This window comes from Hippocampus guttulatus, chromosome 12 (genome assembly GCF_054856545.1).
Source record: "Hippocampus guttulatus isolate MCC_2025c chromosome 12, RoL_Hgut_1.0, whole genome shotgun sequence".
NCBI lineage: Eukaryota > Metazoa > Chordata > Actinopteri > Syngnathiformes > Syngnathidae > Hippocampus > Hippocampus guttulatus.
This window is the reverse complement of record NC_141272.1, coordinates 6,883,371-6,909,360: the sequence shown is the minus strand read 5'-3', so window position 1 is coordinate 6,909,360 and position 25,990 is coordinate 6,883,371. Positions and strand designations below refer to the sequence as shown.

Genomic DNA, 25,990 nt, shown 5'->3' with positions numbered 1-25,990 from the left:
CCAAAGAAAGAAGTCGAATAAATATGTGTTCGAGTTATGTTTTGCTGACAAGGCACATTGAGAAACAGACAGCAACACCAACGACCACTTGCAATCCAATGCAAGCGTTCCATCAAATATTCTGCCTTTCCAATGACGATGAGCGTCCAGTTTTGATCGACACCGTCAGAGGCTGTACAAAATGCTCAAGTGGGCTGTAACATTCTGCCTCTACAGAAGATACGAATGTCCAGGTTTGACTGATACTAATAAAGTTATTATTCTAACAATGTGTTGTTGCAGCTTGCATTCTTGCAATATACCGCACAGCAGTCTCTAATATTTTGGTTGGCTCATTTGCTACATCGGTGTAAATTCCAACAGCAGTAATAAACAATGTTGAATAAATACCTCTAACCGTATCAATTGAAACTCAACGTGCTTTAAGCGTAATATTTTTCATACAATATTGCATCTCATTAAATTATGTATAGGTGCTCATGTTTTTCTGCAATGGTCAGTTATAGCAAAAATAAAAATGTTGACTAGAGCTCGACGTGAAATGCTTTCACACTAATAGGGTGATAATATCATATTCAAAGAACAAAATAGGCGATGCTGAGACAGCAATTAAGAGCTGTCCGACAATGGGCGCAAAGCAAAATCCACTGGATTTGGATGGAGCTGCAGCTGCCTTGCGCCGTCCCAGGGAACCCGTGGGCGGGGCAATCATTGTCATGGAAACAAGACCTCCGCCTAGCTATTGTGCGCAGCTCTCCCAACTTTATTATAAGCAGGCAGCGAGCCGCGGCGCTGTCAAACGAGGCGACAGGCAGCAAGTAGCGGGAGAGCACGCGAAACCGGGCGACGGGATTATTCTTCCAAGACGCACTGCCATTTACTGCCAACTTTTGGGAGACCTTGTTCGCGGATACCGGAGCGAGAGCGACCCCCCCACGGCAAAAAGCAAGTGGCTCCATCCGTGACTCCCAGCGCCCCGGTGCCGCCACCGGCAGAGCTCCATGTATAAAATGGATTACTCCTACCTGAACTCCTACGACTCGTGCATGGCCGCCATGGAAGCGTCGGCCTACGCGGACTTCAGCTCGTGCAGCCAGGCCAGCTCGTTCCAGTACAACCCCATCCGCAGCGGACCCTTCTCCAACCCGGCCTGCACCCCGCTCAGCACGGCCAGCTGCACCCTGGGAGCCCTCAGAGACCACCAGCCCACGCCGTACTCGTCAGGTACACGCCGAAAAATGACCGTGGTCATATAGTCGTGCGTGTCTGCGTGCGTAGGGAGAAAAGGAAATTACTTAAATACATTTGAGGCCTGCGGAGATTCTATTTGTTTGGACATTACATTAAGATAAGACTAACTCATGTAAATGTACAGTAACAGTAATAATAATAATAATGCGACTGTTTAATTTCATGTTTTACACATGAACGAAAATAAAAGCTCAAAATTAAAAGTAAACTAATTTGATCAACTCAAATGAATTACAGGCCGCAAGTTACAGGCCTTCACTTGGTTTCAGGAGTCATTGTTTTATATATTAATATATATATATATATATATATATACATATATATATATATACACACACATACACTTTTATCATTGTGGCATTGGTGGAATTAAATCAGATATATACTTTTTGAAAAGTAGCATAAAAAACTAACACTAATTTCATACTCTCCATAAAATTACACATGAATATGTAAATATAATATAGATAACATAATTTGCATGTACACAAAACTAATATCACAAACCTGTAATCATCTCATGTCATGAACAAAAAAAATGGATTTGTGCAGATTTTCATTTGAAAATTAGGTGTCAGGTTTTTTTCTTGAAAGTATGAAATCTCTTGATGACTCTGAATAACACATCTGACACCTCATCTCCTTTCCCCGCCCCACCCCATCCCCCCCCCTCTCACAGTCCCATACAAGTTCTTCTCAGACCCTTCGGGCCTGAATGAGAAACGGAAGCAGAGGCGCATTCGGACCACTTTCACCAGCTCCCAGCTGAAGGAGCTGGAGAGGGTTTTTGCAGAGACCCACTACCCGGACATTTACACCCGAGAGGAGCTGGCTCTGAAGATTGATCTGACAGAAGCCAGAGTACAGGTGAGAGGAGCAGTGGTCTTTTAAGATGTGGTGGGTCACATTTGAACTCCATCTGAAGTAGCACCACTGGTGTGTGTCATGTGTGTGTGTCCCAGGTGTGGTTTCAGAACAGGCGTGCAAAGTTCCGCAAGCAGGAGCGGGCCGCCAACGCAAAAGCCAACAGCTCCGGGGCGGGCAACACGAGCAGCTCCGGAGGGAAGAAAGGCGGTGAGACCAGATCGTCATCGGACGACGACGAGTCCAAAGAATCCACCTGCAGCCCCACACCCGATAGCACGGCCTCGTTGCCGGGCTCGGCAAACGGGAACCTGGGTAGCCCCTCCAGCCTGAGCCCCAGCCCGGCTCCGGCTAACGGAGGATACATCAACGCCTCCGCCTCTCCGGTTCTGCAGGGGCTCAAGGCGGCCACCTGGTCTGGCCTGGGGCCATCCAACCCGGCTGTGGCCCAGCCCGCCGCCCAGACTCAGGAGATTCTGAAGGCCTGGCAGCCGGCGGACAGTATGACGGGGCCTTTTGCCGGAGTCCTGTCCTCCTTTCACAGAAAACCCAACGCCACCATCAAGACGAACCTGTTCTGAAGCACAGACAGTGGACCGATCGAGACATGTGTTCTTCCCCAACAGCCAGGACACGAACGACCGCTAATCTGACTCAAACCTCATCACTCACCTCAAAATATACATTTCATCGTGTACACGCGAAGAACACTCGGTTTTGCCTTTCGACACATACACATGCAAGCATCAGAGCTCATGAGCATGGTGGTCAGGTACGAGTCCTAAGCAGAAGGCCAAACATTGAGCAACTTCCTCACAACACACAGCTCCAGCACAAGGAAGAGGGGCCCCCTAAATCCAATTAGAAAGACCCTTGGTTCATTCCTTCCTCCCTCCTTACTGTAACAAGTCCAGGCTGTGACCTCCCTCTGTGACCCCTGGTGCTTTCAGGCCCATCATGCCTTGCCTCACCAAACACTAGCCACTTTGTTCACAAAGCAGAAAGGAGAACAACTTGAGGCCACTTTGCATCGGCCGCAGGTTCCTGCCCAAGCTCGTCTTTCTAGTACTTATTACAGACATGCTGGGCCTTTACTCATTTGGGACCTTCGGGATGATTCTGCAGCTCTCTTGGAGGGAAGCGTCACATGTTCTTGCTCACTTCAAGCCAATGGGTCCATTTTTTTTTTTGAAAAGTGTCAAATCAGGGGATGGCAATATAACGTGACGGATGAGGGTTCTATTGTTTCCGTTATAGACATCGTGTCCACTCCAAAATAAAACAAAACAAAAAAAAAAAAAAAGGGAAAAAACTTTACCTCCGATGGCTTCATTTCTTTGTACTTGGTTGCAATCCCCTTCAGCTACTGAATAAAATGTATTTATTAATTTTTTATTAATGTGTCATTAAGGAACTTGAATTTCGTGGAAATTCCTCATAAGTTTTTTTGTGAGTGTAAATCCTGTAATTAGTAATATAAAATATTAGGAATATAGAAGTGGGTATTTTTTTTCCTGACATTGCTTTCCAGATTGATTTCATTGCGAGGCATCTGTCTCATAGAAATTCCAGTGAATGAGACATTATAGCACTATTGATTATTCTAATAAATCACATTATGGAATCACAACGTGTTCAATGGCGTTTTCTTTTGTGTGTGCAAGTGAGAGACGCAAAGGATCTTCAACGCCCAATACATGTGCGTAAATTATCACATACGCAGCATCTCTTCTGCTTTTCTGATTACACACAAGAAAGTGAAGAAACATGTTACGTTTTAATTGGGAAAAAAACATGATGCAGCTATGAAATTTTCATTAATTTAATATAACCAACCATTAAGCAAAACATCTAAACAAGACATGATGCAGTCACACACGCGCACACACACACACCCGCCCGCATAAACGGCACGTAAAGTGAAACGTGATGAACGAGTTTTTAAACAAGAATGTGTATTGGGGGAAATCTGTACATATAACAGTACATGAAACTCATCTGGTCACACAACATAACATTTGAAGTATTCTTACAGGTTATATAGCAAGAGGTTAATTCAGAGCGGTGTGTGTGTGTGTGTGTGTGTGTTTTTTTAAGGAGCTCGGTTCGCTTTCTGACACCCGCCTCTTTTTAAAACACAATAGCTTTTAGAACAGGAAATAGTTCAAGAACTAATTAATTGAACCTGGCCAGGTAACATACCTCACATTAGTTGTATTTTTTTCAAGGCTGACAGAATACTGCGAAGCGTTCAAAACACAAAAGATGGTGTTGCCAGGTGCCCAGTCACGAGCTGTTTGGAAATAAACGGTGTAGCAGCACTATCTAGTGGTCATATCACCAATGTCACAGAACCAGAAAAATTTCTTTCCACTTACTTTTTTCACGTGACCTCTTCTACGTGTGCAAATGACGTCATGATCCTTACCAACTATAAAATACCCCTTTGGAAAAAGTATTCTGAGACGAGTGGTTCCTGCAACACAATACTATAGTGTATTAGATTTTTTTGAACATGTTAGTTAACTCACTTGGTTTTCGAAAGCAATTAAAACAAACAAACAAACAAAAGCTCAATTTCACATTAAAATGTGATATTACGGCCGTGAAACTTGGGTTGCATTGGCACAGTAACATCGAGTGTGGACTTGAGAAATGGAAACTCAAACAATAGCCCGGCGTTGTCCCTTTCCAGGCATTTGGGTGCATGGTGACTGAGCACCGAAACGTCGCCAGCAAGCTGGAATACCAAGATCAAGTGTGTATCTCAAACCACTGCTGATGTTGTGCGCACTCATAGCTCATTCATTACGGATTTGCACCATTTTCCCTTTACCCTGACAAAAAGAAACCAAATTATAAATACACTGAAACACTGAAACTTAAGTCCAAAGTGAAAAGGAGTGAGTTCAGTCCACGTGATCGAGGTCCTTTCTGCAACAGCCTAATGCAGCTGCCGCTTTCAGTTTGTTTCTACGTGGCTCGACATTTACCCAAACTGGGCTGGCTTCCTTCCACATAACTTCCAGGTAGCGACCACTCATGGGGAAATACCTGAGACTTGGCCCACGTTGTCATCACGAGTCGTGAAGGACATCCATGGCTTGAAATGTCAAGACGCTGGCACAGAAGGTCTCCATTTTCTTCCTCCTGTTGACGTTGCTTGCGTCAGAGGTTAGAACACATGTCAAAAAATAAATCCTCTCCAGTATCATGTGATTTGTTTCTCATGACAATACGGTTTCATTCAGTATTACTGCGGCATCCGATGACAATGTGGACGCCTTAAATAATGCCGCGTCCACATCAACCAGTTGAAGGATGCGTGAAAGAGGATTCTGTCAGCAAGTCCAAAGTAAAAAGGGAAGTGCACGCGCTCTCAGAAGGCACATTGGATGTCAAAAGGCACATTCCCATTCAGTTCTGCTGACATTTGGCCTTGTGGGAAGTAGGCGTGCTGTCTGAGTGCTTTGGAAAGTCCTCAGGCCCCTTTTCTACAGTTTCTGCTGCTGCCGGAGGCTCTCCAGCAGAATGCACTTGTGGGAGGGATCAAGTACTCCTGCCTCCTCCAGGTCTTCCTCTGTGATGTCGCTGCCAGATAAACAAATAGCAGGAGATTATATTGGATCAAACAAAGATTAATGTTCCATCCAATCGATGTTCCATTAACGATCATGGACGAGGTGGGTCCTATCCCAGCTGATTGGGGGCTCAAGGTAGTTTAATCTGAAGTGATGGACAACACTAAAACATCGATACTATTAAAAATAGTTTTGACCTAAACGTTGAGCTGAGCATCAAAATCTGACCTTCATCCATCCGTCCAATATCATGCACCTCGAAATCACTTTCTACCCCTTGTGTACGACAGTGAATAAGCATCCATGTACCTGAATAGGGTAGATACAGTAAAAGCATGTACCTGAGAAACTCCAGGTCATCCCAGCCGTTGTGCAGGAGGCCCTGCTCATACCTCTCAAGTCCCAGTCTCTGCAGCCACTCCCCTACTGAAGAGTCCCCCACGGACAAAGACGAGCTGCTGCTCCCCCAAAGTGCCTGAAAGAGGAAAAAGGTTTCATTTGATTCAAAGTAAAATAAAAGCTTATCATTTCCACTTCAGGAATGACCAACTGGTTTTCATTTTTAGAAAGTCAGCATTTTTTTAATATTAAATTTAAACTGTGAAGCAGCACACTATTTTCCTCCCTTGAAAAACATTCGTGAGATTGTATGCAGGAATTTTGGTCTGTGAGATGAAGTAACATCAGAACCACAGTAGCGATTTTGCCAGCTCAAACAATAACACCCTCGAATAAGTCTGGTTTGTGTTAGAAAAGTGATCAGTGGAAAGGGTAGCTGTATCAGGCTGTCTAAATCAAAGTATGCACAGTCATTTACGTTGATTGAAACTGCCTTTCAAAATTAATCCAACATCTCTCACCAGCCTACATGGGGCTCTTGAGTGCTGCTGCTCACCACTAGCCCTGGAGCTGCCGCTCAACAATGGCAACAGGCGCCATGCAATACAAGCATAATTAAGTATATTAAGATAATTAGCGATTGATCATTATTTCAGGATGATGCTGTGTTGTTGGCGGCTTGGTGCAACAATTTGTGACAGGACTCTAAAGACCCAAACACAGTCTGGAAGACAAGTCAACTATTGAGTTCTGTCCCAGATTTCATTTATTGCATACGCAGTCTGGAACGTAACCCGGGCAAGTGAGGAGGGATTATTGTATTTTGATTATGTCACGCTCGATTGATGGGCTACATCCAATCTGTCGGTTCACGCTGCAGTTGCATTGGCAGATATCCAGTACATGGTGAAATCAACATTTGGCCTTGTACTGAATTGAGAACATCCAATTTCATGCATATTTGATTTCTCTTTATGCCGACATGACCCATATAGAAATTGCGAGCGATACATTGGAATTGTGTCACTTGACTCATGCAGTTTGAATCCAGCCTGAGTGAGGACAATAGGACTCACAAAATCCCCTATACAGTATGTTAATTCAGCATTAGGTTTCTCACCTCTTCGGGAAGATCTTCAGCAATACTTTCTGTGATGGCATTTCTGGGTGGGAATGTGCGGCAGGAGTCCAGACCTAAACCCATGGCCTGCCCCCGAAGGGGAGGCGGTGCAGAGGGAGCCCGTGGAGGCTGCCCCGGAAACTCAGTCTCACTCAGTGTCTTTGCCATCTGCAGCACAGAACAAGACTGGTCGTCCAACGCCCCCCCACCGATGCCCCCGCCCCCAACAGCGCCACCTCCTCGCCTGAAGCTTTCCCCGAGGGTCAGTGGAGCACCAGGACCGACCACAGGGATCTTGACCTCAGCGAGATCCGGGTGAAGTGAGCGGGGCTTCAGGAAGGGCGTCTCCACAGCCATCTCCATGGCTCCCTTTGGGAGAGGAGGGGGTGGGAAATCCGGAGGGGGGCGATTAAGTGTGCTCCCCATAGGGGGTCCGACTTGTGCTCCTCCTACACAAACGCCTCCATCATCCTCTGAGGAGCTCTCCTCACTGATGGCACGCACTGTGTGACCTGTCATGGGTCTGCGTGGATGAGACGGGCCTGCGGGGGCACATGAGGGTTTGGTCCGAGCTACAGCGATGGGTGGGGGGCCTTTCATTGCCTGGGGGGTGGTGGAGTTGGTGGACGGGAGAAGCTCAGATGACATGGCAGCGGCTGATTGATTGGGAACCCCTTCCAAAATGTAGTAGGCGGGATTATTGTAGCTGTTCTTGCTGACAGACTGATCACCATCAGACGAATCCTGCTTAGGCCTGAATACATCGAAGAAGAGAAGAGCGTGTTGAGACACACACACACACACACACACACACACACACACACACACACATATATATATATATATATATATATATATATACATATACGGTATACACATCTCTCTCTCTTTCATGAAATATGATCCCGTGGTTTGATTAGCGGTGGCATAAAACATATTCTTCCAAATCAATAAATAAATAACAATGTGGGGTTTTCCCCCCTTTAAATTACCATTAAAATGTTATTTAAGTATTATAAAGGTCTTAGGATGATAAAGTTTTCCCCTGGAATGGATTAAATTAATATTTGATGAAATGAGGTCAACCTGTGTCACAGAACAGATTCTTGTCGATCTCAAATGTTCCACTGCACTTGTGCTTAATGTGTACGCACCTTGTAGCGGTTTCCACCTTGCTGCTCTTCTCGCCCTCTTCATTGACCTTCCCCAGCTCTCCGAGCTGTTTACGAACCATAGGTTGCCTGCAGAACAGTATTGAGTTACGAGACAAACTGTTAATAAATGAGGGAGCTGTTCAAGATCAATTCCAAACTACAGAAAGTTAGGAGAAAAAAAAATACACAAAAGTCCCGATGAAATACATTGTTTTCCTACATCAAACATAGTCTACAAGACAAATCATCAGAATGTGTCCTATTTGTCACATAACAGTGAATGAAGCAGTGAGGCTCCCCCACCTCAATACAAACTCATTACTTTAGAAATATAATAACACAAAAACATTTGTTGCTACATATTATGCAGTATGTGTGAAGTAACACCCCAAAAATGAAGAGTGTACTAACTTCACATATTCGTGCCCCACTCTTGATGATGTCGTCGATTTCCCTTTGGGTACACCTGTTTCATCTTTGTCCACACTGATCCACTCTGAAATCAAATGAGATTGAAATTTCAACTTGGGCATTTCTGTATATTTGACAGCACCAGCCAAAAGTTGGCTGTACCTGAATGAGAAAGCGTGTCTGAACTTTCACCTTGTACAGCTTGCATGTTAAGAGTCTTACCGTAGAGTCTTTCCCTGGTTCCCATTCTTTCAGAAGGGACTCTGACCCTCATTGACCCCCTGATGTTTCCCGTTTCCTCGCCACGATGAGACAGGTAAGTGTGGAACTGTTGGGCTGTGCTGCCAATCATTGACTTCAGTGCCAACACACACTCTCCTGGGGGTGACACAAACAAAGGCCAATTGTCGCACTGAAAGTCCAGGTCAAACCACACAAGCAAAAGAAACAAGTAACTATTGCTTCAGCCCAAACAGAGACACTGCGCTTATACCGTAAGATTCATATCCATCCAGGGATTTAACAGTGAGCAGCAGGTGTTGGTCCTGAAGGTATTCGATCTCCGACAGAAGAGGTTTGAGCGTCGTCAGCTGCTTGTTGGACCAGCTCACGCGGAGGAAGTTGATATTATCGCTACTCTGACTGTCGTTTTCATAGCTCTTCTTGAACTCTACATAGGAGACAGTAAGAGAAACACACAGCAGAAGGAGGTGGGAGAGGCGACAAAGGGAAGGGAGGGGGGGGGGGGGGAGAAAAGTTGGATGACGTTTCTGTGGACTCTTATTCAAAAGTGCAGCAGGAGCGGACAGGCGGAGGCGGGAGCAACATGGAACAAAATGGATGCTAGCCGTAAAGGTATACTGACTGCCTGGAATTGGGGAGGGAGGTATAGAGACACGAAAAAGAAGAAAGAGATGAAGTTCTATTATGGCCACTAAGTGATACAGGAGATCTACAATGCTTGTGGCTGGTGGAGTTCACTCAGTTGTCGGGAGATGATTATTAGTTGACAAAAGATTGCTTTGTCTCACCTTCCAAACATGTGGAGTAGAATTCAATGAAGAACTTGGTTCTGCTTGCAGTCTTCACTATGGCCTCGATGCTCTCAAATTCAATGTAAGCCTGCTCGGAAGATTTCGGCAGCCCTAGACCAAAACAACCAGAATGAGGTACTTGTTTGGTTGTGAGTAGAAAATTATTTTTTTCTTACCGGTACTTTGTTTAGCTCTGTTTGGATGATTGGTTAAGAGGTTTATGTCATAGTCTACCCTTTCATTTTCAAAGTTATTTAGAGGACACAAGAATGGCTCCCTTGTCATAAACACACCAAAGGTAAAATAAGTACTTTAACCCTTTCAGGGACAGCGGTTATTATAGTGGACGTTATCATGTTATCGTGTGATCAGGTTATCAGGGTGCATGAAAGGGTTCAATTCAATTAATTCATTTTGACAGATAAGATGTGGACTAAGAGTAATAGTGATCTAGGACCGTTTACAAGTTGATAATAATAATCGTGATGTTTCCTCCAGTTATACCTTTCTTGGAGACAAACTGTGAGGTCACGCCGACCTCAAATGTACCAAACACTGGTGAGTGGTCACTCGTCACAATGTCATCGGTGCACCCTAAAAAGAGTATATCATTAAAAAGGCATTATCAGGTGGATTTTAAAAGAAAGTTGAAGAGCTTTGCAACAGACTGGAATGGAAATGGAAATACCATCATGAGATACTGTGAACTAACTGTCTTACCATAGGAATTGCAAACAATGTGTGTTTCTGGGTAAGACTTCCACAAGATCCTGTCACACCAGGACGGAACATTCGTCCTCATCTGGGCCAAAGAGCAAACCACAACATCATTAGAGTAACGTAAAATGAAAACCACAACTGAATAACAGTTGCCACAAACATTCAGGGGGACATTTTATCTATGAATTTGTGAACACACCCCAGTGGCTTTCTGCTTCTGCCAAACATACGTGTCCCTCGAGCCACGCTCATATCGGTAGGTGGGTGGGAATGAGATTTCTTCCTCCGCTGCAAGACAGATGACAGAATATATTTAAGACTTGCAGAATGTGGTAAAAGCACTGCAAGTTACCAAAAACAAGTTAAAGCGGAGGTGACTTTAATGATCTAACCCTTATTTTGTTTTAATTTAATATAGAAAAAAAAAAGATTATATACCACACTGGTGCAAGGATAAGGATAATATTTGAATCGGATGAAGGGAAGATCAACTGTCTTTAAAGCACATGTAACGAGCAGAGGTATATTATCAAGTGTAACTTTTGAGTCCAGTTGTAACCATGTTGCTAAATATGATTGTTTGGAAGAATCTGAATAAAGTAGAAAAAAAGAGTATCCATATTCTAAAATTCCATAACACTATTTGGTTTTCATTACATTACAAATGAACCTCACGGTGGCTGAATATGTTTGCATATACTCCCTGAGCTTGTGTGATGTGGCTTCCTTCCACCTTCCAAACACATACATGACACGTTCATTGAAGACTCAAAAATTGCCAGTCGGTATGAATGTAAATTGTTGCTTGGTTATAATGGGCCCTGCGATTGGCTGACAACCAGTTAACTATGATAGACTCCAGCTCACTTGAAACCGAAGTGAGGAAAAGCAGTTAGAAGATTGATGGATGAACTTTAACATTTGTGCAATATTTTATTTATTTATTTATTTGTTTGGGGGCGGGGCATGCAGATATATGGTGCAAAGGTGGTGTGTGTTGGAAAGTTGGAAATGGAGTTACACCAACCAAAGCGTAAAAACACTTTGTTCTTCTCCCTCTCCAGATTTAGCTGGTCCACTTTAAGCAATGGATCAAACTCCTTCCTGTTAATGTAGTTCAGGATCTCCTGCGAACACAGGAACACTAACAGTTAATAAATAAGGTTACAGTTACTCGGCACAAGTGTGGGTCTTTGTGGATCCTGCTTTTACCTGTATGTCCATGTCCAGCCTGTAGTTGAGGTCTCCCAGCCAGAAGAGATGTGTGAAGCGCAGTGAAATGTCAAAGGAGCTCAGCTGTTTGTCTCCAAGTGAAAGCAGGCGCAAAATGTCAAGGTAGTTTTGGTTCCTCCTGCACGGGGCATGAGACCATTAGGAAATGCATTGAAAGTAGTGTCCAAAAAGGAAAAATATTGACTGCGGAATTAAAAGGTGTGCGACTGTGTACAGTTTAGCTGATAGAATTGGGGAAACACTTAATTAAGCGTGGGATGGTACCTTGCAATCTTTTCATTCCCTGAAGTCAAGTGACAGTTCACAAAACCAAAAGATGTTCCGTTGAACATGAAAGAAACACCCACGGCACCTTTGTTACCTGGGAAAGCATAGACCAAATATTATAAAATATATTATATATGTTATATTATATATTATTTTATTTAAAAAAGTTTTGACACTGATCAATTAAACCAACCAGAGAAAACTGAATTTCAACAGAATGTTTCTTTAGCACATTTAAAAGAGAATCCAATATAAAAATAAAACTTACAATGAAATCTCTTTTAGGATAAACTTACACATATTGTACACTACAAAATTGTAAATACATTTAAGATTTTACAAAAATGTGCATAGGTTTGCATGGAGTAGTTTTGTACCTCAACTATGAAGTTAGAAGACGACATTAAATAATTTTTGTTTTGATCTTTAAAGAAAGTAAATCCAAGAAATAAAGGGAATACTACAACATCCAATGATGTCCAAAATTGCCTTGTCAAGTCGTGCCATTGCTCACATTTTAGACTACAACCAGTGTGAAATGCAAAAAAACACCCCCGTCCTCTCTTTGCCCACGGTCAGGCTGCATACCGGTCGTCCCCTGGTCCCTGTTACCTTGATAAGTACCTTGATAACACCAGTGCAGAAATCTGGATGGATTAGTGAAGTTACCGAGTGTATTGGCGATGCCAGTCTTGACACTTGACATTCCAACATGGCTGATGCGGTTCTCATGTTCTGGCTTCACCAGCACAGCGAGCTTTATATTCCACAGTGTCTGTAACGCTATCTAAAAACAAGTAAAACAAAGGTAATTAGGAAATAGAAAGTGCGTGCAACACGCAAATATGGTTAATGTACCACTGTCAAAAGGTTCAAGATTCAAATATCATCTTGGGCTTTTCTGTGTGGTGTTTTCATGTTCTCCTTCTTCTCATGTGGGATTTCTTCAGGTGCTTCCCCCCCTTCCACATTTTAAAAATATGCTTGTGCAGCTAACTGAGGAGCTATCGTGAGTGGGAATGGTTGTTTGTGCCCTGTGACTGAATGGCTAACAATCCACTAGAAAGCTACTCCCTTGAACATAATAACTGTGATGAATGATGACTGATTTCTCTTTCCTTTTTACTATTTTATTTACCTTATTTTCTGTCAAATTATTACTGTATATGTTTTATGTTCAATAAACAAACCAAACCAAAATGGAAGGATGATGACAACAATCTTTCCTCACCGGTTTATAATCCAGTTCTGTTTGTTCTTTCAACATGGCCCGTAACGACTCCACCCACTCTCGATCGCACACAGAGTTTTCTTGCGTGCCAAATGCATACAGGTCATGAGGAATAGTGACGGTCATCTCGTCCAGAGTCTTTCCGAGTCCTCGGCACAACACCCATGAGGCAACTGATTTGGGAGCAGGAACGGAACCTGACAACAAATAGTGGATTAGTAATTAAATATTTGAAGATCATGGAGGGCTCGGATTATTAGACATGGTTTATAGTTGAGGTAATATGTGAAAAATGCAGTATTCTAGTTATTGCTGCTAATTCTACTATTACCGTAATTTCCGGGCTATTGAGCGCACCTAATTATAAGCCGCACCCACCGCATTTTTAAAGGAAAAATCATTTTGTACACACACAAGTCGCACCTGTCTATAAACCGCAGGTGCCCATATTGTAACATGAGCTATTTACGAAGAAAGACAGTGCACATAAAGAGGTTTCAGCGTGCAATCACTTAACCTTAACTTTTCTTTGCCTGTTACGCGGCAGCACGATGGCAGGAAAAAGAACACTCACACGGCTGGTTTAAAAAAATTAAATAAAAATAGCACCGTTCCCTGTCGAGTAATGCTTCATTTTAAAATGTCAACCATTCCTACATTAGGCTTTCTACCATCCACGCTTTCGTGTCAAATTTCAAGACAATGTCTTTCGGAAGGTTTTAAGATAAGATATCCTTTATTTGTCCCGCAATGGGGAAATTACAAATTTTCTTTTGACATATGTAACCAGGTGAACAATACAGCTCAAAACACATGTGAAGTGCGCCCCCTCATGGCCGGTTGTTTTCACTGGGACACATGATAGCGTCTCACTGTTAACTTTTCTGCTCGAGTGCTCCCTGGCGGCCGTTAGAAAATAAGCCGCAAGGTTGAATGTGTGTGACAAAAGTAGCGGCTTATAGTCCGGAAATTACGGTACGCAGAATTATTAGTCAGAAAGTGTGGCTGTTGAAGAAGAGGAAATAGAATCCCTAAAAAATATCTCACCCATGTTCCAGGTGCCGATGAAGACAGATATCATGTCAGGCTCATCCTGGTTGGAATGTTTGTTTTTCATCAGCTGTAGCAGTTGGCAAAAGGCCTCTCGCTTCTATAACACACACGCACGCACAAGCAAACCAGCACTTAATATCAACCAGCTTTTGAGCAAATGATCATGTCTGCAGCATGAAATATAATTGTCACAGTGGAAGTATAATTTAAAAAATATATATCTTTACTGCAGTCATTGTGAAGCCACAGTCTGAGTGCAGGTCTTATCTCTGTGTTAATGTCAAGATTATAAATATGCAATGTGTTTAGTCTTGGGACCGTGTTCATATGTGTGTGCATGCGGAGACCTTGGCACTAGCAAATATGAAGTCTTTCCTTTGGCTCTTGTCCTTTTCCTTCTCAAAAACAATGCCCAGCTTATTCTGCACCCGCTGGGACTTGATCAGCTGACGGACTGAGAGGTCAACAGAGTGATAGGAGAAAAGGCAACATAAAATGGTCAAATGGTAAGTAGCAGTTGTCTGTTTGCCTTCATAGTCACCTGGATGTGCGCTGCTTACTTTTGTCATGTGTGAAAGTTGTCCAGTCTTCCTGGCTGTCCTTCACCTTTTTCATCACAACCAGTCTACCTCCTTCCACATCCACAGACAGAGTGTACTTCTGACTCTTCCCTATCTTGGTCAGCTCTGCCAGGTAGACATCCAGTTTGACCTGCAATGAGTGAAAGAAAAAAACTTCACAATTTAGGGAAGAACTGTTGTTAGTTTCATAACCAGGGAGATCCAAAGGAATAAAATACCACAGGACTCTCCACTGCCAAGGAGTACCGTAAACTGAACAGTGAACATCAAAAAACAAACCACAGAATGAATGACCACATAAAATGTCTCTTGGCATCTCCTTTCAACAGTAGTTTTAGATGAACGCTGACAGAATCCTGTCCATTTGAGACTTCGGAAGTGACTCCAAATGTTTCATTTCAAATCACAGGTTTTGCACTTTTTCTTAAATATTTTCAAACAGATGTTTATTTTCAGTCCGGTGTAAAAACCTTGACTCAATCTGTTGCTGTCCCTCGGGGTGAATCAGATCCCACATGTTGAGGCCTCTGTGACAAAAATATCTCGATTCCTGTGCAAACAGGAAGCTGTTGAAATGAGTTCACCACTGAGAGTGCAAAATTAGGTGAGTGTTGAATATTTCAAATCAGACATCTCTGTTTGTAATAGCTCCTTTTTCACAAGGACCCTCCTGTAATTTATTTCTGTATATTTAACACAAATAAATTGTTGGACATTTGTTACGGTGTTGGTAAAATTTTAGGAAATACGGTACATTTAGGGACTCAAAGTTGTGCCCAATTTTGGGGTAAATGTAAGAACAAAAGTGGTAAATACCACTTGGGGTGTGAAAACCACATACGATCGATCCTACAGGAAAAGCATGACAAACATCCCTTTGGTCTCACATGACTCGTCTGGGAAACACTTCCGATTGCGCGGTGAGTAATCCATGACTTCACACTCTGATTAGAGTTCAAGTCTGAGGAATGTGTCATAAAATCAGGGTTTGCAGCAAAAATGTGTCCCCAGAGGACATTCACTATACTTCCATGGTAAAATAAAGTGAATAACTTTCTCCTGAGGTTTCAAAAAGAGGTGGTGTAATGGATTACTACCTCGAAGGACTGCACAGGGATAGCTTTGCTGTTCCGCATGGAGAGAGGAGGAGAGGAGCACAAGGTGGACAAACTCATGTCCTGCAGAGCTTTCAGAGCCTGAAGGGAGCATGAAAGAAGAATTACATACAGTAAGCACGTGGAAGAAAAAGATATATGTGAGAGCACACACACAAGCTTTGCATTGTTCTGAGGCACAATGTTGGAGTCAACAAGGAAACAGTTAGCCATTTCCTGGATGTGACCTAACAGCAGCCAAGAAGGTGGAGCATCACTTGCGTTGAGACATGTAGCTTGGTTGATTGCACTCTGTTGGTTTCCTTCCCTGTCAGAGTGCCTGTTCCATATAAAGGCCAACATAAATTATTTGGCCGCAGTAAAGGCAGAAATGTAAATGTTTACTCCACAAGAAAAACAACCAAACCCTTCTCCCTCAATTTCGATAAATGGCTTTAATGTAAATATAGTCATAGCGATGACCATGCTAACAGTTTTTGCTCTTTTGAGCCCTTTCGGCCATCTTGGACATTAATAATGAAATGAAAAATGGTTGTGAAACTGTGAGCATGAACTATCCCACGGTGGGAAATGTGAACTGGTGATTATATACGTAAATGAAACACAAAGGAAGTGAGATTGGGGTGAACTGCGTGTTGTGAATGTGTGTGTAAGGATTCAAGCCCGACACGACATCAACGACATGCATGCTCTGTTTACCTTCTTCTCTATGGATGACAGCAGATCTTTGAGAATGGCCAGCTTGGTCACGAGGTTCTCCAACTCCTGGTCTCCACCCTGATTCACTGACTGCAAGAGAAACGAATGTGATCATGTGTTTTCGAGGACAACGAACCAACCTACTGACAAGTAGAGATTTTAACGCAGACGAAAATGGTCAACAGTATAGACGTACAGTATTGTACAAACGATGTGTAAATGTTTTGTTGGGATCCGTTGTTTTCATGACAGTAAGACTTTTGTTTGACTCAGTCTACCCGTTGTCGGAAGGGGAAAAGGGACAACTGCAGAGAACTGTGTATTTCCTGGTTTCCGTGGTTGGAAAGTTAAATGAATGAACATGTTTATAAAAATGCTGAAGCCGGTGACACTTTCATATGAACCACTGTCTCAATACTCTTTCGCTACTCTTCACGCTACAGCAAAATCTGTGATTAAAAAAATGCAGTTAGACATACAAAAGGAGGCAGGACATACTTGTTGTATCATCTTTGAGACCATGAAGGCACTCTGCTGATCGAAGACTTTTGACAGGATCTCGAGACCAGACAGGACCTTATCCACTTCCCTTTTCGTGTGAGGCAAAGGCGGGAGGGGGGGTTCACAGATCAGTTGTCAGTAACATTTGCGGCAACAATGAGAAAAATATGAAAGCATTTCCCTTCGTTGTCCACCATTTTATCCATCCACAAGCTAGCCCATGAGAGAATTTAGAGATGCATTGTTGTTCTGATAAAAGTGTCAGCGTCTGATTGAATATCCCTCTCACCCATTGAGACGCTTGCAAGAGGCCACTAGGGTCTTGTTGAGGTGAGGCAGCGAGCAGGCTCCCTGTTTCACAGCCTCGAGGTCTAAGGCATAGCTGCCCTTCAGATACTCATGGGAGATAGTGCTCAGGCCATTCGCTGTTGGAACACTGAAACACAAATTTGAGGTCAAACATCATTGAAAAATGCGGACCATATGTGGCGAAAAGTCAAAATGATTTATGTACTGCCAATTTACATGTGTAGCAAAATATTTGATGGCAACTCCGCGTGTGCAAGCGCTCGATATTACTACTGTAAAGTATGTACAAAAGTACAGGATACATGGAATGAAAATGGAGGTCGATACTGAGTTTATCTCTTCTTTTCTGCTAAAACATCTTCAACGTTTCGAGACAAGCGTTTGGGGTGCATTTGTGGGATTTTTCACAACGCGCTCAATCCAACAGGGCTTTAAGGACCTAGCTGTCTGCCATGGAAACAGAAATTTGACGCAGTTACATGCAAATACAAAGCTCAATCGTGAGAACGCTGATTTGTTTATACTCCAGGCATGACATTGCACACGGTTACACACATACAGTATATGATCGCTGCTTTTCATTACTCATCACATAGGACGAGATATGTTTTACACTTCTTCCTACTCCCCTTTGAACACGTACACCGAGTTGAACTATGACCTCTATTGGTGGTTTTTCTTTCTTGCTCCCAATTTTTATTGTTGTCTTCTAATTTCTTTATATGTTCAATCAATCAATCACAGCAACATCTGTTATCCACGTGCATCTCAACCGGATGTGGCTTCCCTTTTGCAGAGAGGGAAGGAAGAGATGCAAATGGAGGATTTAATGGTACATCTGCGGGGTGCGACTGCACATGTATTTATTTAGGTGAGTGACACATAGCAAAAAATGAAGAAAGTGTTGCACTTTGTACCTGTCAGCTGGCGTGTCTGAACTGGGAGTAATTGAGGTGGAGGCTGAACGAGGGGGGAGGGGTGGCTTCTCATCCTCGCCATCTAACAAACACGGAGATGTTTAACGATAAAGTAGGAGAACACAGGCCACCAGTGTCCTTCTATTTGGAGAAGTACCTGAATAGTCGCGGTCATCGAGGATGGCGGTTTCCTCTCGGTCAACAGCATAAAGCAGAGTGGTCACCAGACCCTGGCTGGGCTGCAGGTACAACGACACAAGCTCTGGTAATGTTTTAAACCTCTTGGGCTGCACACCCTGTGACGTCTAGGAGGAGGACAAACGGAAGGATATACCAAAAGACAGAGGAAAAGAGGAAATATTATTTTTACACTGCAGACATGGAACAAACTTTGCTACAAATAGTCTGGTCATGGTCTAGTGCCCCGAATAATTCAGTAATTCATGCTGCATAAGCAAATATGACCAGCAGTCTAAATATAGTTAAAATCAGGAGGAGGTGTTTAGAAATATTGCACACAAATTCCAGTGAGGCTAGCCAAATGAATCCTTAAAATGACAGAAAAAAGTTGAGTGTGAGACATCACGGTTAAAGCACTGAAGTGTGTCTGCAATGTGGGAGAGCGCCATGGTGGCGTGTGCCTGTCAGGCATGTGGGTGGCATGTGGCGATGGTGTGGGACTGCACAGCTGTTGAACAAGACACACAAAGACACTGCTGTTAGCACAGCCTGTGTGTGTGTGTGTATGTGCGAGCGAGCTCAAAGTCAACCAAAGCATCTCTGCCTCCCTACCAGCTGCTACTGAGGAGATATGTTTTTCTTTTCTTGAGTCCACATGCTGGACTCCTTGCGGACTGAGTGTATGTACCGTATGTGGTTATGTGCACGACTTCTCTGTATACCTGAACAGCCAAAAATCCTTCTTCATCTGGGAGGATTCTGTATGTGTGGACATGCTTCTGAAACCTGCACACAAGAGTAGTGGAATGCATATGAAGAAAAACACAAAAAAGCAAAAACTTTTACACACATTGAATTCTTCAACAGAATACCAATATCATTTGCTGTCAGATATACACATACATACACTTGTAGTTGACCTCAGCTAGTAGGGCCGTATGTGTGTGTGTGTGTGTGTTCTAGAATGTGGGTGAGGAGGAGTATAGAAAAGTTGAACCTGTTGCTGTCGATTAGGCAGTGAGTGGTCTTCATCCTTATACATACATACAGTTGACCATTCTTACATACAGCGACCGTTAAAGCATCAACACTGTAATCAATGGAAATATTTAAAAGTTACGTTTTATAGTCATTTCAGCATTGAGGTGAACTGCCTATCTGTGCAAACACTTTCAACCAGTTGTTCATCAATGTTGTGACATTGGGATTGCATGGCCATGGCTAACATGCCTGGAGCTCCGAGCTGAACATCGATGCTTTTCATGTCTGCGCTCCATGTCTGCTCAGTGGACCGAACACAATTTGGTCAATTTGCCAAGCAAAACCTGTGGCTTATGTACATTGTGTGTGTGTGTCTTGCAGTTGTATATCTGTTTATGTGGGTTCGTTAAATGCTTTGAATACCCTGACATTCGAGTTGTCCTCATGTTTGCACATTTCAGTTTGTACTACATACAGCGGAAACCCCGTCCCATCATCATCATAAGTAAGACTCTGGTCAGTCTTTTTTTTTTTTTTTTTTGGTGTGGTTTTTTTTTATGCCACCACAGAAGTCTACGATGGTCCGATACAGCCATACCTGTATACTGAAAATAAAGTTGTGTTTCAACGACACAGCCCTTCAAACCTCTCCGCAGGAAGATAGTTGACTTGAATGCAAAAAGTAAACACAGCAGTTTTCAAGGTGTTTGAAGTTGTTGAAAAAACATATACTGAATATAGATTTTGTTCTGGTAATGTACAGTACATTTCTACCGCATAGAAATGAGAATACTGTAAATTGTTTGACTCTGCTCATCATGTGCAAGTGTGCAGTCAAGCTTATAATGACTCAATCTAAAATCTGAGGACATCATGATAAAATATCCAAATGCTCAATAACACAAGCAATCTGATAATTTAAACCAAAACTGAGTCCACCCTTGACTGGTCATTCAATTTTGATTAAAGTTATACACCACTCTTACGATTCAAGAAAAAAAATACCGGTACTCCAAACAGTTACGCTCAGTCTGCAAAGACAAGGAATTCATACCAGTGTGAGCAGATCCATTTTGAACTTTCCTGTGTATTTGTCTTCCTGTTGAAAGCTGATAAGATTCTCTGTTGGAAGTAAATCCTACCGTTTCAACGGGAAGGGGAAGGAGAAAAAGACAAGATTCACACATAAATGTCCCCAGGTTACACAATGCACATATACCGTATGTGTGTCTGTGTAGTGTGGATGTGTTGATAACAACACATGCTGACAGTAAAAACCAAATCACGCCCCCAAAATTTTTTCACGGGCTTTAATAGCTTCATCCTATTCTTCCATCTTATTCACCATAAGAAGACAAGAAACCTGCTCAGATGAGGAAACCCTGACAAAGGTCTTTGGTGACAGAATGGTGAGTATGTGGGGGTCCACGGTTATTCATGTTTTGTATTGCAAAGATTGTTTCAAATCTAAATAAATCCGAGTAAGTCCTGGAATGGATTGTGTTTGATCTGAGAGGATTTGCTGTACAGGGGTCGCATGTTGCATGTGTTCATTTGTGTTAACATTTTTTTGATGGTGCCAGTGGAGACACTCAATTGTACAAAGCCCCTCCCCAAACTGTAGGAGTGCGACCCACTCACCCCCTTGTTTGAGAACATGATAAAAGATGACTCATATCAGAATCGGTCACCAGTTTCGTGCATATGATGCCTCACATTGAACGGCAAACTCTTGATGAACCACAGTACAGTATAACATCCCTATGCCCAGACACTTCTGTTTGTACCGCTAATGAGGTTACCTTTTTAGGGCTTGAATACAAAACTCAAAATCTGCATCCTTTATATTGAGGAGTGGTTTCAAACTTGCGGCCCGGGGGCCATTGGCAGCTAAACAGGATGATATTTTGCAGCCCCCTCCCTACTTGACATCAAAGTTTATGTTAGTGTGGCCTGTTTTTACCACGTTGTTGCCCTGGCGTTTTTGTACCGTTGAGTATCGGTATCAATTTCCAGATGTGAAAGTTACCCATCCTTACACACATCATAACTATTTAAAATGTGCATGTGCTGCAATTATAAGTACTCTGTGTTAGGGGAACGGGGCGGGGTGGACGACACATCTCTCTCAATTCAGGTCATAACATTTCAAATAAGATGACTCCAAATCTGGTGATATTTCAATTTAATGAGTGTCGAAAGCAGTGACTCAGTCTCAACTAATGGGTCGAACACATGACTCGAAAGAAAATGTTTGATTTGACTTCCTCTTTGAAAAGGTGCTCTGATCGGTACTTTGAACATGTAGCCTAAGCATGTGTTGTTAAAGTATGTTACCGCATCTACACGATACAGGTTTTTAAAGGTCATTTTTAAACAGTACATTTTAATTGCTCTTAACGTCGATTAAAGTGGGTTGCGACGTAGCTACAATAGAAAAATGCGGGTGCTTGTGTGATCTAGGTCAGTGGTGCCCAAGTTCGGTCCTCGAAAGCCTCGATCTAGCCTATTATACATACTTCCCTCTTCCAACACACCTGATTCAAATGAGCAAGCTGGGCAGAAGACTGATAACGATCCTGATCATTTGAATCAGGTGTGGTGGAGGAGGGAAACATGTAAAACAGGCTGGATAAAGGCTATCGAGGACTAGACTTGGGCAGCTCTCATCTAAGTTCTCAACCTTTTTTCAGTGATGTACTTGCTGTGAAATAGTCTTTCAGTAAAGTACCCCCAAACCAATGCCAAGCAAAAAAAAAAAAAAGTATTTAAACAGAGTGCCATGCCAACAGTGTCTGATTTATTAAACTTTGAAAGACAACTTGAGTTGGTATCTGTTGAATTATTTGGAGATGAAATTATAACACCAAAAAAAGAAAGAGAGAAAGAATCTATCTAATTATAAATCAGGATTTGTGTCCATAAATCTAATTTTCAACATAAAGTCTCCTCATTTGGGAACATAGCAAAGCCCTTTTCTCAAAAAGAATGTTTTAAACTTCATTTTAACTAAAAACAGAAACTGCACCCCTCTGCCCCCTCAAAAAAAATCTTAAAATATCCAATTGATAATTAAAAAGAAGACTCACAACATTACCAACTGTCAACACTGAATATTGTATTATTGCAGTGAAGTGAGTGTTTTTGCATTTAATGAGACATTTTGGTGAGCTATTTGGCTTGTGCTTCACAAAGGAGCTTTGCCATATTTGGTGGCAGGCAGGCAACTGCTGCCATCAAGCTCCTTTTTTTGCATGGATGCAACTGTTGGAATATATTCTAAAAGCTTAAATACTGCACAGTAGACAGCTGTCATATCTGGAAAATGACAGGGCAATGTTTTCCTCTGAGATTGCTAAACACCCACCAAGGAGTTTAAACACTAAAGTCAGTACAGTAGACACTGCACATCATCACAGTGAGGTGCATGCATATACACACACAGCATAAACCCAGCATGGGGTAAATGATCAGGCAAGAGATGTAGGTCAAGTCAATGACACAGCATCAAGTCACGTGACACATGCCTTTCAATGCCTGCCTGGTAGTCAATGTTTGTATGGAACTTGAATCACTTGGAAAGCATGTGACTTACCTTGCGGTTTTTAGAAATGCTCCATTTATTTGAAAGGAACACATCAATGGCAGTTATTGCGTGTTTGTCAAAATGTGAGGGTCTGCTGATGTTTGTTGTCTTACGATAGCGAGTAGCGGGTAAATGTCATTTGAATGGAAGGTAGGCTTTATCATTTATTTCAGCCTTGAGGTTGGCTCTGAAGTGAATCTTAACTACCAGCCAGCTCTGAATTTGCTTGCTTGTTTGATTTTTTTATATATTTTTTTAACCACTGCTCTTCAGTTTAACACCAATGTTCAGCACCCACATAATGGGCTGAGAGCGCCTGGTTAAATGAATGACGTTGCAAGCGACCACATCTATCAGAAGACAGACACGGGCAGCTCAAAAACTACTTTCGTGTGCCATGCTGCAGTCTAAGTGCCTGTCTCTCCCCTGCTGTCTGTGTCCTCGAAGCTAAAGTTGCAAGTGTGTACCAAGGCGAACACTCCATTGCCATTAGGCAAAATACCCCCAAAAAGAACAGGGGCTACGATAAAAGAAGGAAACTTCAAGGCTTCGTGAGGCATCACACGCCTAGCTGTATTTGTTAACCTTTATTACAGTTAATAAACAGTGCCTAATCAAATCAAAAAGCAGGTTGGGCCAGAAAACATGAGCAAACACGACAACGAGTAGCGTCTGTGTAACGAAATTAGACCATTTTTTTACGGTTGGGTACTTACAGAACACACAAAGCGTACGCCCCGTTGACACTCTCGCTGTCCCGTACCAGGAAGCTGCCGTCTCTCCCGGCGCGAGCCAGCAGCTCCTCGGCCGCAGCTCGACTGAGGTCCCTGTGATACCACATCGGCGGTGCGGGCCCGAGTGGAGAAAGCCCGCCGCCGCCACCGCCGCCTCCGGCCATGGCCACAGCCCCTCTAACCGGCGTCAATTGCTTCCCAACTTATCCGAAAACCTCCCAGCCTGTCTTCCGAAGAGGGGGGAAAAAGTAATACGAAGAGTTGAGAACCGACGAAAGTGGCGAAGACGTGAGCGCGAACAATCTGCGGCGACACAAGTTTCCAAAGTGTTGAGTAAAGTTGTTTGCTGTGTCGTCTCGGTTCCTGAAAGGTTCGCCAGTCGCCACCCTCCTCTTTCGCTTCCCACTACCACGGAAATCTGCCTATGTAAATCCACAATGGAAAGGGGGAAACAGCGGTGGACACAGCCTATGTCCACACACTGGAGCCTCCAACTGTAAACACACAAAGACCTGGACACGACTTTCAAAGTAAAAGCACTAATAGGCGAATGACTTTATGAGCGTTTTATATTTTAAGGCACCTTTTGCTTAACATTTCCTTAAAAACAAGATCGGCTTTTCAAGGCTCTCCATGAGGCAGTACAGTACTCCGGTATTCATACATGGAGCGTCACGCAAGTGTTTGCTTTTTACTTGTCCCTTGTCTAACTTGTTTCCATTAGTTTTTGTTGAGGTGGGCCACCAGAAGTCGTATCAGATATGTTTTGCAAATGCAGCTTGCTGTTCATTCTTGTTGCAACAGTGAGGTGATGAAAAAAGTTGTTGTTGGACAGCATTGTTGCAAACGTAGTAGAGTTATGTGTTCTATCTCTGGCCCTTGTGAGGAAGTGTCCTTGAGCAATATACAGTACCGAAACCCCAATTGCTCATAATGTGTCATCGGGAGATGAATGAGGAGTCAGTGGTGAAGCACTATAGAAATCCCCATTTGAAAGCTCTCAATCATATGTTTTTACGTGCATTTATTTTGAAGCATATACTGCAAATGCATTTTCTTTTCCCAAACATTTTATTTCGAAAATGTTTTGTATTTTTTGCATTTACATTTTATTTAGGGCTTCAACTACTTATCGTCAGGTTTATAAAGCAAGTTTGATCCACTCTAAGTTTTTAGGTCTTCACACAAACATCACACAATAGAACAAATTAAAGCCCTTTTTAGAACCAATGAAATGCTTACCAACAGAATGTCATGCTGTCATTATAATACTTGTTTTACAAAGATTATCTCCGCATCCATCAAGTTCGCGTCTAAGGGGGTGCTTTTTCTTTTCTCCCCATAGGTTTTGCAGTGTGACCTGCACACCAAAGCCATGGGCTGTTTTTGTTCGAACATCAGCAAGCCCTGCATGTAGCACCGAGGGAACCGAGCTGCAATTGGCAATATTCTCCTGTTACGCAATCCTTTCCTTTTCAGAACACACACTAGAGGGCAGACTTGCACAAATGGAGACTTCTGTGATCATGGTTGTCAGGAACATCTTTAAATTGTCAGATAGTTTAACTTTCACCCGAGTAATACTTACACATCATCCGATTTGTCATGCAGGACCTTGACTGTGTCATGCTTACAGTCAGCAAGTACAGTATGCTAAGATACACTTATCTGGATGTTATCATTTTGGTTTAGAATCGTGTGTTTTTAGATATCGGACTGAGTCAAATGTCACAAAAGGAATTCATATCTAAAATGTCAATGTCAATTTAGCAAAATTCATAACAGACAGTGGATTTTACACACACACACACACACACACACACACACACACACACACACACACACACACACACACACACACACACACACACACACACACACACACACACACACACACACACACACACAGAGCTGGGGCTGAGGAAACTAGAACCCAATAATTAGCCAGCAATAGAGCCCACTAACCACTGGTGGTGAAAGGGAGTGGTCGTGCAAATTCAGTCTCTTCGATATCTCGAGTACAGAGAAATTCACACAGCACTTCCCAGTTGATTTTTCATGTTTAACATAGTTGTCTCTCAAAAGTTTTTTTTTAAGTTTACCTATTCGCTGGACTTACTATAGAATAC

General features: G+C 42.7%; 2 protein-coding genes and 1 long non-coding RNA gene across 3 annotated transcripts; 2 read left to right on the top strand and 1 right to left on the bottom strand.

The window, feature by feature from the left end:
- The first annotated feature begins 924 nt into the window (after positions 1-924).
- On the top strand, positions 925-3,745 carry phox2a (paired like homeobox 2A). Its single transcript, XM_086125588.1, has 3 exons — positions 925-1,224; positions 1,931-2,118; positions 2,214-3,745. Exons 1-3 carry the CDS (start codon positions 1,002-1,004, stop codon positions 2,694-2,696), a joined length of 894 nt encoding a protein of 297 aa, XP_085981714.1. The 5' UTR covers positions 925-1,001; the 3' UTR covers positions 2,697-3,745.
- A 134-nt stretch (positions 3,746-3,879) lies between these two features.
- Positions 3,880-24,314, bottom strand: inppl1a (inositol polyphosphate phosphatase-like 1a). The gene is made up of 27 exons (XM_086125849.1): positions 23,844-24,314; positions 19,283-19,346; positions 18,538-18,685; positions 18,381-18,462; positions 17,444-17,590; positions 17,152-17,242; positions 16,654-16,743; positions 15,937-16,035; positions 14,819-14,969; positions 14,606-14,712; positions 14,253-14,355; positions 13,206-13,402; positions 12,644-12,761; positions 11,972-12,068; positions 11,687-11,825; positions 11,502-11,601; positions 10,674-10,762; positions 10,475-10,556; positions 10,259-10,348; positions 9,752-9,865; positions 9,214-9,390; positions 8,943-9,098; positions 8,721-8,805; positions 8,310-8,396; positions 7,156-7,909; positions 6,038-6,171; positions 3,880-5,706 (listed from the first exon to the last, which is right to left on the bottom strand). Exons 1-27 carry the CDS (start codon positions 24,023-24,025, stop codon positions 5,610-5,612), a joined length of 3,780 nt encoding a protein of 1,259 aa, XP_085981975.1. The 5' UTR covers positions 24,026-24,314; the 3' UTR covers positions 3,880-5,609.
- Positions 24,263-25,769, top strand: LOC147197143 (uncharacterized). The gene is made up of 2 exons (XR_015102502.1): positions 24,263-24,391; positions 25,207-25,769. It is a non-coding gene; the product is annotated as an uncharacterized LOC147197143 (long non-coding RNA).
- The last annotated feature ends 221 nt before the right edge of the window (positions 25,770-25,990 follow it).